Source organism: Drosophila willistoni, chromosome 3R (genome assembly GCF_018902025.1).
Source record: "Drosophila willistoni isolate 14030-0811.24 chromosome 3R, UCI_dwil_1.1, whole genome shotgun sequence".
In the NCBI taxonomy this organism is placed as follows: Eukaryota; Metazoa; Arthropoda; class Insecta; order Diptera; family Drosophilidae; genus Drosophila; species Drosophila willistoni.
In genome coordinates, this window is record NC_061086.1 from 31,907,950 (window position 1) to 31,922,489 (window position 14,540).

The 14,540-nt window shown below is 39.6% G+C and overlaps 3 protein-coding genes across 5 annotated transcripts; all 3 read left to right on the top strand.

Moving 5' to 3' along the window:
- Nucleotides 1-2,052: 2,052 nt before the first annotated feature.
- On the top strand, nucleotides 2,053-3,637 carry LOC6649860 (thioredoxin domain-containing protein 9). The gene is made up of 3 exons (XM_023179699.2): nucleotides 2,053-2,117; nucleotides 2,298-2,501; nucleotides 2,570-3,637. Exons 2-3 carry the CDS (start codon nucleotides 2,325-2,327, stop codon nucleotides 3,041-3,043), a joined length of 651 nt encoding a protein of 216 aa, XP_023035467.1. The 5' UTR covers nucleotides 2,053-2,117; nucleotides 2,298-2,324; the 3' UTR covers nucleotides 3,044-3,637.
- Nucleotides 3,638-4,798: 1,161 nt separating this feature from the next.
- On the top strand, nucleotides 4,799-9,915 carry LOC6649861 (nascent polypeptide-associated complex subunit alpha, muscle-specific form). Of its 2 annotated transcripts, none has more exons than XM_002072189.4 (2): nucleotides 4,799-4,935; nucleotides 7,608-9,915. In XM_002072189.4, exon 2 carries the CDS (start codon nucleotides 7,627-7,629, stop codon nucleotides 9,355-9,357), a length of 1,731 nt encoding a protein of 576 aa, XP_002072225.2. In that variant the 5' UTR covers nucleotides 4,799-4,935; nucleotides 7,608-7,626; the 3' UTR covers nucleotides 9,358-9,915. The 2 variants fall into 2 exon arrangements, with proteins under 2 accessions (XP_002072225.2, XP_046865217.1); XM_047009261.1 differs by lacking the exon at nucleotides 4,799-4,935 and adding an exon at nucleotides 7,348-7,453.
- A 751-nt stretch (nucleotides 9,916-10,666) lies between these two features.
- Nucleotides 10,667-14,399, top strand: LOC6649862 (serine/threonine-protein kinase greatwall). 2 transcript variants are annotated; one of them, XM_002072190.4, is made up of 6 exons: nucleotides 10,667-11,070; nucleotides 11,140-12,003; nucleotides 12,065-12,226; nucleotides 12,291-12,407; nucleotides 12,530-13,544; nucleotides 13,606-14,399. In XM_002072190.4, the coding sequence occupies exons 1-6, from the start codon at nucleotides 10,900-10,902 to the stop codon at nucleotides 13,869-13,871; spliced, it is 2,595 nt and encodes an 864-aa protein (XP_002072226.1). In that variant the 5' UTR covers nucleotides 10,667-10,899; the 3' UTR covers nucleotides 13,872-14,399. The 2 variants fall into 2 exon arrangements, with proteins under 2 accessions (XP_002072226.1, XP_046865218.1); XM_047009262.1 differs by lacking the exon at nucleotides 12,291-12,407.
- Nucleotides 14,400-14,540: the final 141 nt, after the last annotated feature.

Genomic DNA, 14,540 nt, shown 5'->3' on the forward strand with positions numbered 1-14,540 from the left:
GCACTGGGGCGGCGGGCTTCCCTGGTGTACCTGCCGTGTGCTTCCTTGCGATATGTTCAGGCAAATAACGCTTCGTGAATGTCCTGAAGTTGCAGTTGTTGAAGGTGCATTTATAGGGCCCTTCATATACCCTGGTGTACGTCAACAAGTGGCGTTTGAAACATTTTTGGATATTTGTTTGAAATCCACAAGTGTTGCATTTAAACATTTTGATCAGGATGCCTCTATCGCAGACAAAGCCACTGGGGATGTGCAAAACTGTACCGTTCTAAAAATCAACGGGGACAGCAGGTAAATGCGATATCGAGAAGAAAGAAATGCAAAACCAATTCATTTTATATAATCTTATAGACAATATGTTATTATTTATTTATTTACAACTTATAATTACTTAAAACTACACATAGACTATTTCTTATTATTAACATATTTACAACTTATAACTACTTAAAACTACACATAGATTTACAACTTATAACTACTTAAAATTACGCATAAGCTCTACCAGATCCTGCGGATCCATTCTAACTATATACAGCCACGAGTCTTTCACGCAGAAGCGTGTCCCAATGCTGGGTATAAAATATTTGTAGTAAATCTCGTACAGGGTATTCTCCACTGTTTCTTTCTCGTACGGCTTTCGTCTGTGTGGGACTGGCTGGTATGTCTTACACACATACTCACCGTAGTCCCACCAGAAGGGTATACTGCGCATTTTTAGGTGCCGCAGTCGGATCCTTTCCTGATCCTCGTATGTCAGGAGGTATTTCTCATACACTCCTGACAGATTGGAGTGTGCCATTGCGCCACAATTGCGAGCCACGTTTTTCTAATTGGGTGAGTTGTCAAACCCACCCCGAATCTCTACGGAAATATAGAGACTAAAAAGAGATACCCATTAGATGAATTCATACTCATTCATATGAATTACATACCTGAACATATCCACACCAGTGTCTCCGTCGACTGGCGGTATGGATTTGTAAAAATATTTCTGTTGGCCAGCCAAGCTTTGCCATTTGAGCCCACATTGGAGCTCCAATTCTTCAGCTGACTCTGGTCCCGACTCGATGGTCAGTGGTTGTTCTTGCGTTTGAATCTCCGACTCGATGGTAGGTATAGAGTCTTCAGAATCATCCAAGTCTTCTGATATCGGCACTGGGGCGGCGGGCTTCCCTGGTGTACCTGCCGTGTGCTTCCTTGCGATATGTTCAGGCAAATAACGCTTCGTGAATGTCCTGAAGTTGCAGTCCTTGAAGGTGCACTTGTAGGGCCCTTCGTAGACCCTAGTGTGCGTCATTTGATGACGTTTGAAACATTTTTGAAGGTTTGTTTCAAATCCACAAATTTGACACTTATTAATTAAAAAAAGTGTTAAAAAAGAAGTGTTAAAGGAGAAGTGTTAAAAAAACATCATGGCGATAGCGTCTCTAAAAGCTTCAGAGCTTTTACATTAAAAAAAGCTTTAAAAATTAACCGTTTAAAAGGAAACTTTTAAAACTCGGTATTAAAAAGAAGAAGAAAAAGAAAAGAGAACAATTTTCGCCGTGAAGAGAAAAAAAACTGTATTATTTGAACATTGGCCCTCTCGCCGTAAAATCTTGCCCTCTCGCCGTAAAATCTTGCCCTCTCGCCGAACCACCCGAAGCACATCGAACATGTTTGACGGCTTCCAGGCAAGCTTCCAGTTATCAGAAGGTCTTGCTTGTCAAATATGTGTTGCAGCCCTGGAACATGCATTAATCGATAGTATCGATACTATTGGAAAAATATACACTACACGAAATAAAGACTAACAATACATAGACAATTTGTCACGAATATATCTTAACTTAGAAATTGTATAGTCTTCAAGAATTGATATCGGATATGTGTCCAATATTATTACTAAATTCACTGAAAATTGTTTGCTACTAACTGTCAAGGTATATGTCTACAATTATTCATTTCTTGCGCGCCATAGCTATCGAAGTTCGGCTAACTTTACAGCTTTCGATAGTATCGATAATACCGACTACTTAATTTTGACAACACCATTTTGCAGCACTGCCGGAAACAACACACACGAAATATCAATCAGAAGTCGAATAAATAATTAAAATAAGCATAAAATAAATGTAAGTACTGTGTGAATAAACAATTTAAGGTTATTTTAACTTATATCTAATATTTTTATAAACTAACATGCAATACTTTATTGAATTTTCGACAAAACATGACGCATCTGCGGCGACTCCACACATACACTTACACACACACACCCACACGCACACACTCTCATCCACGCCCTCATGCAGTGCGTTAGTCAAGTGTAAAGAGTAAACATGGCCAACCTATTGGAAAATCAATTGTTCAATGCGGCCAAGACAATCGAACAGCAATTGGACCAACAACTGGATCGCTTGGATAATCTCGATTCGGATGATTTGAAGGTTCTGCGAGAGCAACGGCTGCGAGAGATGAAAGAGCTGAATAGCAAGAAACAAGAATGGATCAGAAATGTAATTGATGCCCCCCACAGAGAGTAAAGAGCGGAGAATAATGTTATTAACTTGTGTGTCTTTCACAGGGTCATGGTACCTACTCGGAGCTGGCCGATGAAAAGGAATTTTTCGAGATGTCAAAGAAGTCGCCAAACATTGTCTGCCATTTCTACAGAGATAGCACCGAACGTTGTCGCATTGTCGATATGCATCTAAAGATCTTGGCCACCAAGCATGTGGAGGCGAAATTTTGCAAGGTGAATGCCGAAAAGACACCGTTCCTTACTCAACGTTTGCGCATCAAAGTCATACCCACAATTGCCTTGGTGAAGGATAGCAAAACGAAGGATTTCATTGTCGGATTCACCGATTTGGGTAACTGTGATGATTTCTCCACGGAAATGTTGGAATGGCGTATTGCCCACTCTGGTGTGATTGAGTACAAGGGAGACCTGATGCAGCCGCCAGATGTTAAACGCAAGCCTTATATAAATCGCGCACAGAAGACCATACGCGGAGGCTACGATTCAGATGATTCCGACATTGATCTCGATGACTAACCTATTTTTTTCACCTACACCCACACCCTTTCTCCATTAATAATAATAATAATATTAATTATAATGAAAAATGGAAACATTTAAAAGAAATTCCCCATACGCAACACACAAAGACACTGAAAAATCAAAAAACAACCTTAGCACATGAATGTAAATCCAATTAGGCATACGTTAGCGTTATTTATTTAATTCCTCTTTCCGATTCTAATTTAGATTCTGAGATCAAATGAAACATCGTAGCATATAAGTATTATCCCCAAACCCTAACTGCCCCTCTACCATTATGTTGCCTCGATTTGCATTCGCCTTTGGCACAAAGTAGTTTTATAAACTCAAGCTCGCTCGTAAAACGCATCTGAAACTGCTAGAAGTTGAGGACCTCAAAAACCTGGCCTATGAAACATACATATATATTTTTTATTAAATTATAACAAAGACAGAGTTGTAATGCATTTCCTATGGTAGAAATAACTAACACATATGTACAAGTTTTTATATTTATTTTTGTAATTCTACAAAAAAAAAAAAAAAAAAGCAAACGAAATTAATGACAATTATATAAAAAATGATATTAAGCTGCATGTTCTAAACGCATACAATTTGTTTTCTTCGAATATTGATTGTCTTAAAATTTGCGTTTCAATATTTTACAATTGAGTTATCTTTTCCAAGTTAAATGTAAATTCGAGAGAGTTCTAAATTAAAACAATATAATTTGAAATCTAGACTTTAAAGAAGCTAGTTATTTATCGCGAGCCGTTATTTAAAAAATTTTCCCGCGTTCTCTTGTTACACTATAAAACAAGCCAAATTGTCAGCACTGATTGCAATCAGCCCTAGTCGATAAATTATCGTATATCGCAAGAGAGCAGAAATTTACGGCGAGGGCAAAAATTTACGGCGAGAGGGCAAAAATTTACATCGAGAAATAGAGCTGGGAATCCATCGATAGTCTCCCCCTTCGATCGATTTTGCAGCGATGGAAAAAAAAGTCGATAGTATCGATGGCTTGGACTTTTTCCATCGATGGATGAAACCATCGATATTATCGATGGTTCCATCGGATATTTAAAACTGTTAAACGTTAATTATGTTTTTAAATCCTTTTAATTAACTTTTTAGGCAAAATAACATTAAATAAAAACTTTTTCATCATACACTTATTGTGCTATAAAACAAAAAAAACTTTTTAAGGCAAATCAAACTAATACCAAATACTGTTAAACAGCTATATTGTTGCAAGATTCCGATATAACTTAAAGGATTGATCCAGTTCGATACATCGCCATCGAAAAATTTACATCGATCTATCGCACTTTATAAATTCCATCGATACTATCGATGGAGTCATCGATGGATTTCCCAGCTCTAGCGAGAAATGTTTGTGCTCTTTCTATCTCTTGTCGTTCTCTTTTGGTTGACGGACGTACTCTTTTGTTGCATGTTCGACTCGATGGTCGGAGTCTGACTCTTTTGCTCGACTGAATGGTCGGAGTCTGACTCCTTTGTCGGAGTCTGACTCTTTTGCTCGACTGAATGGTCGGAGTCTGACTCTTTTGCTCGAGTTCGACTCTTTTGCTCGACTCCATGGTCGGAGTTTGACTCCTTTACCTGATGTTGGTACTATTTTTCACGAATTTTACTCTTTTGTTCGAAATTTGGGACTCTTTTGCATGAACTGCGCTCTTTTGTTGCATGTTGGATGCTTCCATCGAGTTGCGAGTCCCCTTGCAACCAGTTGCCCGAACCTGTTTTGTTTGATTCGAAAATTATCGCGTCGGCATCGGCGGCTCCGCAATTTGTTTAAAATATTTGAATTTCCTTGTACAAAATAATATTTAAAAAGCTACTTGTGTGTTTGGTGTTTTTTTTTCTGCAAAAATATTTAAAAGGTTTGTGATTTAAATTTTATGTAGAAGCAAAACTTGTGAAGAAAAAATGTGCAATTGCACTATTTTCGCGCAGGCTGTGTTGGCGTCGGGGTAATAATTGTTGTTGTCGGGGGCTACAGCAGGCGCGCCGCCATTTTAAAAAAAAACGAATCGAACTCAACGACAGCCTGTCTAGCGTAGTACAGTGAGGGCTGTGCCTTAAAGACCGAATGCCTAAGCATCCTTTTTATTAACAAATGCCTAATTAAATATGCAGAAATGGTTTAAATAGTTTTGGAGAAAATAAAAAGAGTCTTGCATCTAACAAAGAAGACGCACCTCGCGTTGCAATTTCTTGGCGCGCACTGTAAGCCGCCTTTTTATCTACATGTGTGTGTGTGCGTGTGTGTGCCTGTGTGTATGCGCGTTTATTGAGATTTCGTTTTGTATGCAAAAGTTAAAGGGACTTAATGTTTTTGTTGTTTATTTTTTTAATGTGCCGATATGATCACACACTCACTCGTTAAAGTTAATTAAATGCTCACACATACACAGAAAAGCAATCTATGCTTATGTTTGTTGTTTTGAGTTTAATCAACTTTGTTATAGCATCCGAGGAAGAAGAAGAAAAGCAAAAACGGAGGGCTTGGCGCACACCGAGAAATTCGCTTCATTGCCCAAGGAAGGTGGAGCAAAAACACACTGAGCAACAAAATTATTGATCCAGCCGTTACATTTCTTCATAGAAAATTGTTGTGGTAGATTTTTGTGGCAAACTGTTGTAACGGCACAAAACGCATTCACATATCGTATTATCTGTTTGTGTGTGTGTGTATGTTTTTTTTTTCATTTTTTGCACTTTTGGGGCCGCTGCAGCAACCAGCCAACCCGTTCATGGGCCTAGCAAGCAGCAGCATCGTTTGTCGCTTGCAATTTTATTTTCCACCATTTATATTTTGCGCTTTCTAAAAACAAAAAAAAACGCAAAAATTGAATTTCTAAGCAGCTTGCCCGTGCCCCTTTCGCTGTTGCTCTCTCACTCATGCACACATAGTATCGCCTCGTTTCTGCTATTCCCTTTTAATTTTCCAATGTTGTTTATCTGGCATCACAAACAGTTGCAAACGGCGCAGGAGTTGAGGGGGGTCATGGCGGCATAGCATGGACGCAGGGTGGGGCGAACACTTGCGCATTCTTTTCTTTGTCTTGCCTTACGCCTTGTTGTCCCACTTGTCAGAAAAGAGACAACAAATACTAGAGAAGAGCAAAGAAAATTCAATCACTTAAGAAAAGACGCCTAAAGCATACCCTTCAATATGCAGGAATAGAACCAAAAGATTCCCTTTTAATTCTAACTTAACTGTTAAACATATTCAAATGCGAGTTCTTTGTTAACTTTCAATATAGCCCAATCTACGCTCTCTGACTACAGGGTATTCTATGTATTGTATATATTATTGTTTCGTACACTTGTAATTGTCATATTCTTCTCGCGTGTTGTACAGTGTTTGTAGTGTTTATGTTTCAATTTGTTTTGACTTTAGTTTAAATGCATTTTCAAGCGGAAGTCAGTCACACACAAGAGGAATAAAGACAAAATCATTGAAGCTGAACTTGACTTCTACGTCGTAGGGCTCGGCTTTTGGTAATGAAACCTAGGAACAGAAAATGTCTGAAGCAGTGCGATTTTTGGATACCCTTTTAAGCTACTAGTTTCCCCTGATGAATTGGTAGATAGGAAGAATGAAATGGGGTATCAAATAAATTGTTGATGGTGGTCAGGGTTATGCGTTGACATGCGTAGTACGAAAATCTGGCCTATTTCCGTTTAAACTTCTACAAATTCAAGGACTAATCAGCCTTCTGTGCTTAGGTTATCAGCAGTTAATAGTATACACAGCCTTACGGTGATTTATATTAACTATCTTTAGTAAATGTACTTGTAAAACTACTTTCCTTTTAACGTGAAAATTCACTGGATCTCATGGTCTTACCTGTTTTCTTTTTTCGACTGAGCACCTTTAAAAAATGGGCTAACATCTGTCTGTAGAGAAAAACTGCCTTCAAGTTCCTTTTGGAAAATCTTCGAGTCAATATAAACACATAAAATTTCCAACTTAATTTCAAATTAGCACTTTTCGAATATGTGTAGTAATTTAGGATAAAAATGGATATATTCTCCAGACGGCTAGGTAAATTATTTCGCGATGCCGCATATGGTAATAAAAACGCAGCTGTCAGTATCCATTTACCTGCTAATGTCCTGGCTACCTGGCTACATTTCCATTTGAGGATTTCACCTACTTAAAGGCTGTACATTCTCATCTGTCACTTAAGATTAATCCCAGAGCCCAAGCCGTCAACACGTGATAAAAGTGACAGACAAAATAAATAGAAAAAATATTGAAAAAAAAAAAACGCAAAGCGTCCATACAGATTAAGTGAGAGAAAGAGAGAGAGAGAGAGCCCCCCAGTCAGCCAATTGTGATTGAATTACTGCAAAGCAGCAGCAAACTAACAAATAGTTTTGAAACCTGTGGTAAGAAAGGTTACAGGGGGAGGAGGGGGAGAGACTAGGTCCAGCCGGTTCCTCTGAGGAATGCGACAAACCGCAAAACTAGTTTTTATTGCACTTGAGAATGTCTATAGAAAGTAATGGGAAACTAATCAAGACTATTTGCTCTTTCTTTCAGAGATTTGAGCGATACCCAAATGCTAAGCAAAATGTCGCAACCAAATAATGCAGCTGGAGGAGGAGCTGCAGGAGCAGCTCCCTCAGGACGTCGCCTACCCTTAAGTTTGAGTGGTTCTGGTAGTGGTGGTGGTGCCAGTGCAGTATCTCGTCTCCAGCAGCCGGGATCGGGCGGCACCAATGGTCGTTCAAATAGCCCTCAAACTGGCGCCAAGAAGGTGGCAGAGCAATCTGCCTCCGTTGCAGTAGGAGCTGGACCAATTGTGTCACTTAAAAAGACCAGCACAAGTCAATTGCGTTCGTCATCATCGTCGTCGTCCAAAGATGAGGATAAAAACAATCAAAATGGTGTTCAGAAATCATCTACAAATGGCAAAGAAAAGACACCACAAAATGGTGGTAACAATGCCTTTACCACGACCAAGGAACAAAAAGAGCAAAAAACCAAGGAGAAGGTGGATAAAGTAGCAGAGAAAAAGGAAAGCGCTAAACCATCAAGCCAGGAGGTGGCCAATACAAAGTTGTCCTCATCATCTCAAAAGGACGCCAAAAAATTGCCTATGGAGACTGAGATCCCAGCTGTTGCTCCTCCAGCTTCAAAACCTGTGAGCGATGATGTGATCGTGGTATTGGAGGACACAAAGCCATCACAGGTGCCGGCTCCGTTGCCCACCACTCCCACCAGTGAGCGAAAGTCCACACGAAAGACAGCTAACCAGAAATCTCCAGTCTTGCCCAAGCAGCAAGGATCAGGATCCATATCAGCTTCACCACAGCAACAAAAGAAGCAAGAACAGCAACAGCAGCCGACTGAATCAGATGTTGCCGCTGCCGCTCTACCCATGGATGCAGATGCAGAGATGGAATCGCTTCAAGTAGATGCTTCACCCATACGGAAAAGCATCGAAAGTGTTGGTAGCCAAAATGCTCAACCGGCAGCCACATCCACGCCGGGACGCAATCTTTTCGGCTTCCGTGCCAACAGCAAGCAGATTAATGAAGTGGAACTGGCCGCCCAGCCATCCGTTTCGCCGGCCACTGCTCCAGCTCGTACATTTGCTCAGATTAGTGGCAGACGGAGCATACGCCCAATGAACTTTACCCCATCCAAGGCAGGAAGCTATCGTTGTATTGCCAGCGATTTGGATACCTCCAACTGCACCAATGTCAGCATGAATGCCACTGTGGGCTCTGAGATCCCCAACAATTCATCATTCTCGTTCTCATTCTTTGGTCGTGGTCGCAAGCGAGAGCGTACTCCACCACCACCCTTGTCTGGGTCCCAGTCGGCCAACGATTTGGCCCAGGATGTGGATATGTCGCCACCAAAACGTGCTCGCTTCGAGTTTTTCAGCTTGAATTTGGCCTCACCATTCAGTTTGTTGCGTTCACGTTTCTCCAAGACGACCATTAGCACACCCACGACACGCTTGCATCTGGACGAGGACAATGGAGAAGTGCAAAACGTTTCTGGCATTATTGTTGAGGAGGAGCAGCAGCAATCGAAACTGAACACCAGTAATGAGGAGCAGCCAACTATAGGCCAAGAGGCTGGCCTGGAAACACCTAAGAAGGGTGGTTCACCGATCAAAGAAGATGCCACTGATGATGAGAAGAAGCAGCCGGAGCAGCAAGACGAAAATCTTGATGAGAAAGACCTGGCCAAGGGTGCTATTGAACTTGATGTCTCTGCTGCTACTGATGATTCGGTTGTCGAGACCGAAGGTCGATCTCGTTGCTCCATAATGTAAACGAACCTTCCGTTAAGCTCTAGAATTTATATGTCAATCTTATTATTATGTATTTGTCCCTTTTTGTAATTTGTGTTTCGAAAGAAATTACTTGTAAAGGAGACCAAATCCCAAGCCAACAACTGCCACTTGGCATTCGATCGTCATTCCAAAAATTTGGAAATACTTTGCCAAGACTGGTTGCTGGTTGCGTTGATTCCTCACTGGATGGTTGTGTCCCTCCTGTATTAAGGCCACGCATAGCCATCCACTGACGAATCGCTTTTATATTAAGATCAAACATCAATTAGAAATAGATCAGTACCCAGGATGAAGTGGGTACACAATACACAATATTACAACATATACAGATAGAAATCCCAGCAAACCTGTACAAGAAAAATGTTTTACTCAACGTCTCGATTTTTTGTCTCTTATATTCATGCGAAAAATATTGTAATTTGTTGTTTAAGTAAAAAATAAACAAAAATAAGAAATTTATATCAGCAAAACATGATTTTGTAAAAATGTAACGCTAACATCATTGATAAATAAAAGGCATTTTATAATAAACATCAATCACAATATCAATTTTTGGAATGCATTAAATACAATTGTGTTATAGTCTATAACTTAAAGGTAACGGCTAGTAAAAGAAATTGATTGGAATAAAAAATGGAATTTAATTAATATGGAATTAAAAAAATTATGGAAATCATACTTCAAAAGCTATATAAAACGTGGCACGAATTTCCCATTTGCTTTGAGTCTTAAAAAATCAACTGATTGACGTAAGGGATTTCAATTTAACGCCATCATGTGTGTATTATACAGAACACTGTGGGGTTTCAATAATTTTACCTGCATTCTACTTAATCAAGAAGGAAAAACTATTTTTGTGGACATTTTTTCCATGACTTAAAGATATGTATTTATTCAACTAGCTTCTTTCTTCAGAATAAAGTAAAAAATAATCATTGATTTAATCATTTTTTTTTATTCACAATCTGCTCCTGGACAATAAGTAAATTTGGAGATACATTAAACAACTATTATATATAAACTCAACGATGTTTAATCTACTTTAGTGTTTATACAAATGTGTGTACCTTATTACGTATATGCATATAGATATATAAAACAAAGGCTTAACCTTATCTTATCTATCTGGAAGATATAATATATGTAATCTTTTTAATAATTAAAATATAAATTTTTAATATGTTCAACTTTAAAATTAGTTCTGTGTAGCAGAAAATATCGTACAAATGTCCATCACTATCTAAGCCCGATACTTGAACAGAAATTCCATCCCTAGGAGCGGCCATGTGAACCAGAAATTTCACCAATATTTATCGACGCGTTGCGCTGTTTGAATAGTTCTTTTAAAATTGTTTGTAAAAGTTAAGAATATATACATGCATTAACAATTCGTTTAATATAAATTGAGTGAACTTGTCCTATATTCATTATCACTCTAATTGCGAAATAAATAAATTGAACAAATTGGCGCGAAAAGAAAAGGCCAAAAAAAAAAAAAATAAACTGACTTGCAGTGATAATATGGATAACGCTGAAACTGCTTCAAGCGAGCAGCAGACAATTGAAAATGATTACAAGACCCCCAAGAAACCCAATGCCGCTAATTTGCTGATTGATGGAGAGCAATTGCTGGACAAGATCAATATCCTAACCACCAAACCGGACCATGAGAATCAATCGCTCAACACTAAGGTATGGGGCACGCGCGTTTACAGTTAATTTTTGTATTCTCTTTTTCGTTCTCTCTTCCTCTGCCAGCAGCTGCCTACAATAAAGGATTTTGTCATCATCAAGCCCATAAGTCGCGGAGCCTTTGGCAAGGTATTCCTGGGGTACAAGAACAATGATTCCAACAAACTGTATGCCATCAAAGTGATGCGTAAATCCGAAATGATCAACAAGAATATGGTGTCCCAGGTGATCACGGAGCGTAATGCCTTGGCCCTGTCCCGATCTCAATTCTGTGTAAGCCTCTTCTACTCCCTGCAATCGCTATCCTATGTCTATCTGGTTATGGAGTATATGGTGGGCGGTGATCTCAAATCCTTACTCGCCATGTACGGCTATTTCGATGAGATGACGGCCCGTTTCTATGTGGCCGAAATGGTAATGGCCTTGCAGTATCTACATCAGCATGGAATTGTCCATCGTGACATTAAGCCGGATAATATGCTGCTCTCTGGCACGGGTCATGTTAAGTTAACGGACTTTGGCCTTAGCAAAATTGAAATGCGTCGTGATTTGGAGATATCAGATTTGATCAATTGCTCACCGAATCTGAATGCACGGACACCGGGTCAACTATTGTCTCTCACTTCGCATTTGTCATTCGGCTCAGAGAAGAAACTACAAGATTATGGTGTCAGTGGGGGAACTGCCGGAGTAGTTACTGTAGGAGGTGCTGTAACAGTAGCTTCCCTCATGCCCACTGGAACGGGTACCTCTCATCTATTGCAGGCCATCAATAAGCATAATTCCATAATGGAATCGTCGGACAGTGAGACCGATACATCTCTCACTGATGCAGAGAAGACTAGTGATAGCAAGATCTCTGGTGTTTCGCCATTTTTCTCAGCCGAGGAGATGAACGTCTCCATTACTCATACTTGTACGGGAAAAACCAAAGTGGGTGATAGATTAACGAATCTTTTTTTGAATGAACGATATTCACAATTCTCTTTAATAGCTAATGGACAGTTGTTCCTCAAGTTCATACCACACCTGCAATTCGGCCGATTTAAGTAAAGCTTCTCCTCCATTAGAACCAGTCGTAGAAGGAGGAGGAGCTGCGACGGTAGCCACAAGCAAACGGCGGGTAGAGTTTGCTTTGGACACGGTTACTTGCCAGGTTAGTATTATGACCACTTTTACTAAATGCTAAACACAAACCATAAACGCTTAAATCTCAAAAGGGCTGCAAATTGGTCGAGCAGGACAACAATAATAGCGACAAGCATTTAATCAAGTTAGAAAACGCAAATGATGCCTCATTTGAGTGTTCCATGGTGCGTCGACGATCGCTTGACGAGGTTCGTCTTTGTGTTTATGTCCATGTGTGTGTGTGTGTGTGTGCGTAATGTCCTCCAGTTGTCGCCAACATCCTACATTATCTTTCACAATCAATTAATCAACTTCTCTTTGTTTTCTATAGCGCATACGGAATTCCAAAATGCAGGAAGATTCTGGCGTTTCTAGTCGAAAGGGTGACGACTATTCATCGAATTGTCATTTGAATCTAAATAGCGAAAGCACTGCCTCATCCATTGAGAAGAATGCTGAGAATCTCAGTCAATCGAAAGAGGATTACAGCTGCTCTGATTATTCGCGCAGCTATAACACCACAAACAATGCTACAGAACTAAGTGGCATACGCATGAATTCGCCATTTCGTAATCTATCAAAGCATTTCAAGCGACCCGATTTCCTACGCGGAATCAAGCGAAAGATCAATTTAGTGAACCGTTCGGATAATACATCGAGTGCAGAGGGCGATGGTTCTAGTTCGGGCAATGGAAGTAGCAGTACACACACTGGACTGACCCAAGAAATCGAAATTCTTAATATAGGAAGTAGTACGCCAAAAAAACGCAAGGCCCGTTCCTCCTCCCCATTGCGTGGTGTCCTTAAAGTACGATCTCTATCCGATGAAGAACTTCCCATGCAGCATCTCTTGGGTCCGGAAACTGGTGTGGCCAATGTTGTCTTCTCTACGCCCGTCTCCTCGCAAAAGTTACCACGCCGCGATGGTGGACTCTTGGGTAAGCTAAAGGCCACCCGATTTGCCTTGCCTCTGTCCATTGAGAACAAGAAACGTGGCCATGCGGTTGCCGAAAAGATGTCGGGTGTGCAGTATTTAAAAATGGCCGATGATCCCACCATGTCACCCATTAATCATGGCACAGAAAATTTGCCTAAAACTCCAAAAAATATAAATATTAATACACCGTTTCGTACACCGAAATCGGTGAGAAGGGGAATGAGGGTATCGAGTGAGCGGATATTGGGAACACCTGATTATTTAGCTCCGGAGTTGTTACTAAGGCAGGGACATGGCGCCGCTGTCGACTGGTGGGCCCTTGGCGTTTGCTTCTACGAATTCATGACTGGTATTCCGCCCTTCAACGACGAGACGCCCCAAAAAGTATTTGACAACATTCTCAATAAAAGTAAGTGATTAGAAAGTAATTAGACATTTCAGCTTAGATCAATGAGCATTTTGTTTTTTAGATATTGAATGGCCTGAGGGCGAAGAGGCATTGTCCGCGGATGCTGTGGAGGCCGTAGAACTACTATTGACTATGGATCCTGCCGTCCGTCCCGCTGCTAAGGAGGTCCAACAGATGCGCCACTTCGCATGCATCGATTGGGAAAACATTGGTTACATGGATCCACCGTTTGTGCCTACTCCTGATAATCCCACCGATACGGGCTACTTTGATGCCCGCAACAATCTGCAGCATTTGCAACTGTCCAATTTTGCGTTGGAAGACTGATTTTATCCATTTTATCCAGCAGAGTCTGGTAGTCGTGTGCCAAGTGTTATTTATAGCAATAATATGTTCGTTCTGTTAGTCTTAAATGTTTCCATTGTTATCGCTTATATTTCGTTTAATTCTATTTATATATTCTAATTTATTTGTAATTACTTTTCGTATTTTATTTTATATGCCAACTCGAAAAAAATTATATTCATACATCTTTAGAAACCGATTTTATTATGCGGCATGTTTCGAAACTAGAAATATTATAATAAGAAATGTCTACAAGATGTATCAATTCTAAAATCAATTGTAAATTAAGGGAAAGAAATTTATATATACATATGTAGTTATATTATCCTTTTTTTTTTACTCCATTAAAAGTATTCCTTGGGTAAATACGGAAAGACAAGTTCTAAATCGGAACCTGCTTCAGATATAAATATTTTATCATACAAAATTTATAAAAATTTATCAAGAAATTAAATTTTGCCTAGGAATATAAGTTTTCCAAAATCTTAATCAAACAATACTTCAATGAAATTTGTGTGTTTTTCAATTTATTTTGTTAAATAATGATATAAAGTACCGAGGAGTTCTCGGCTGGAAATTAGGTTACAAAAATATATAAACTGTTTCGAAACAGTAATTTAATATCAAAGAGAAATAATTGTTCATTACAAT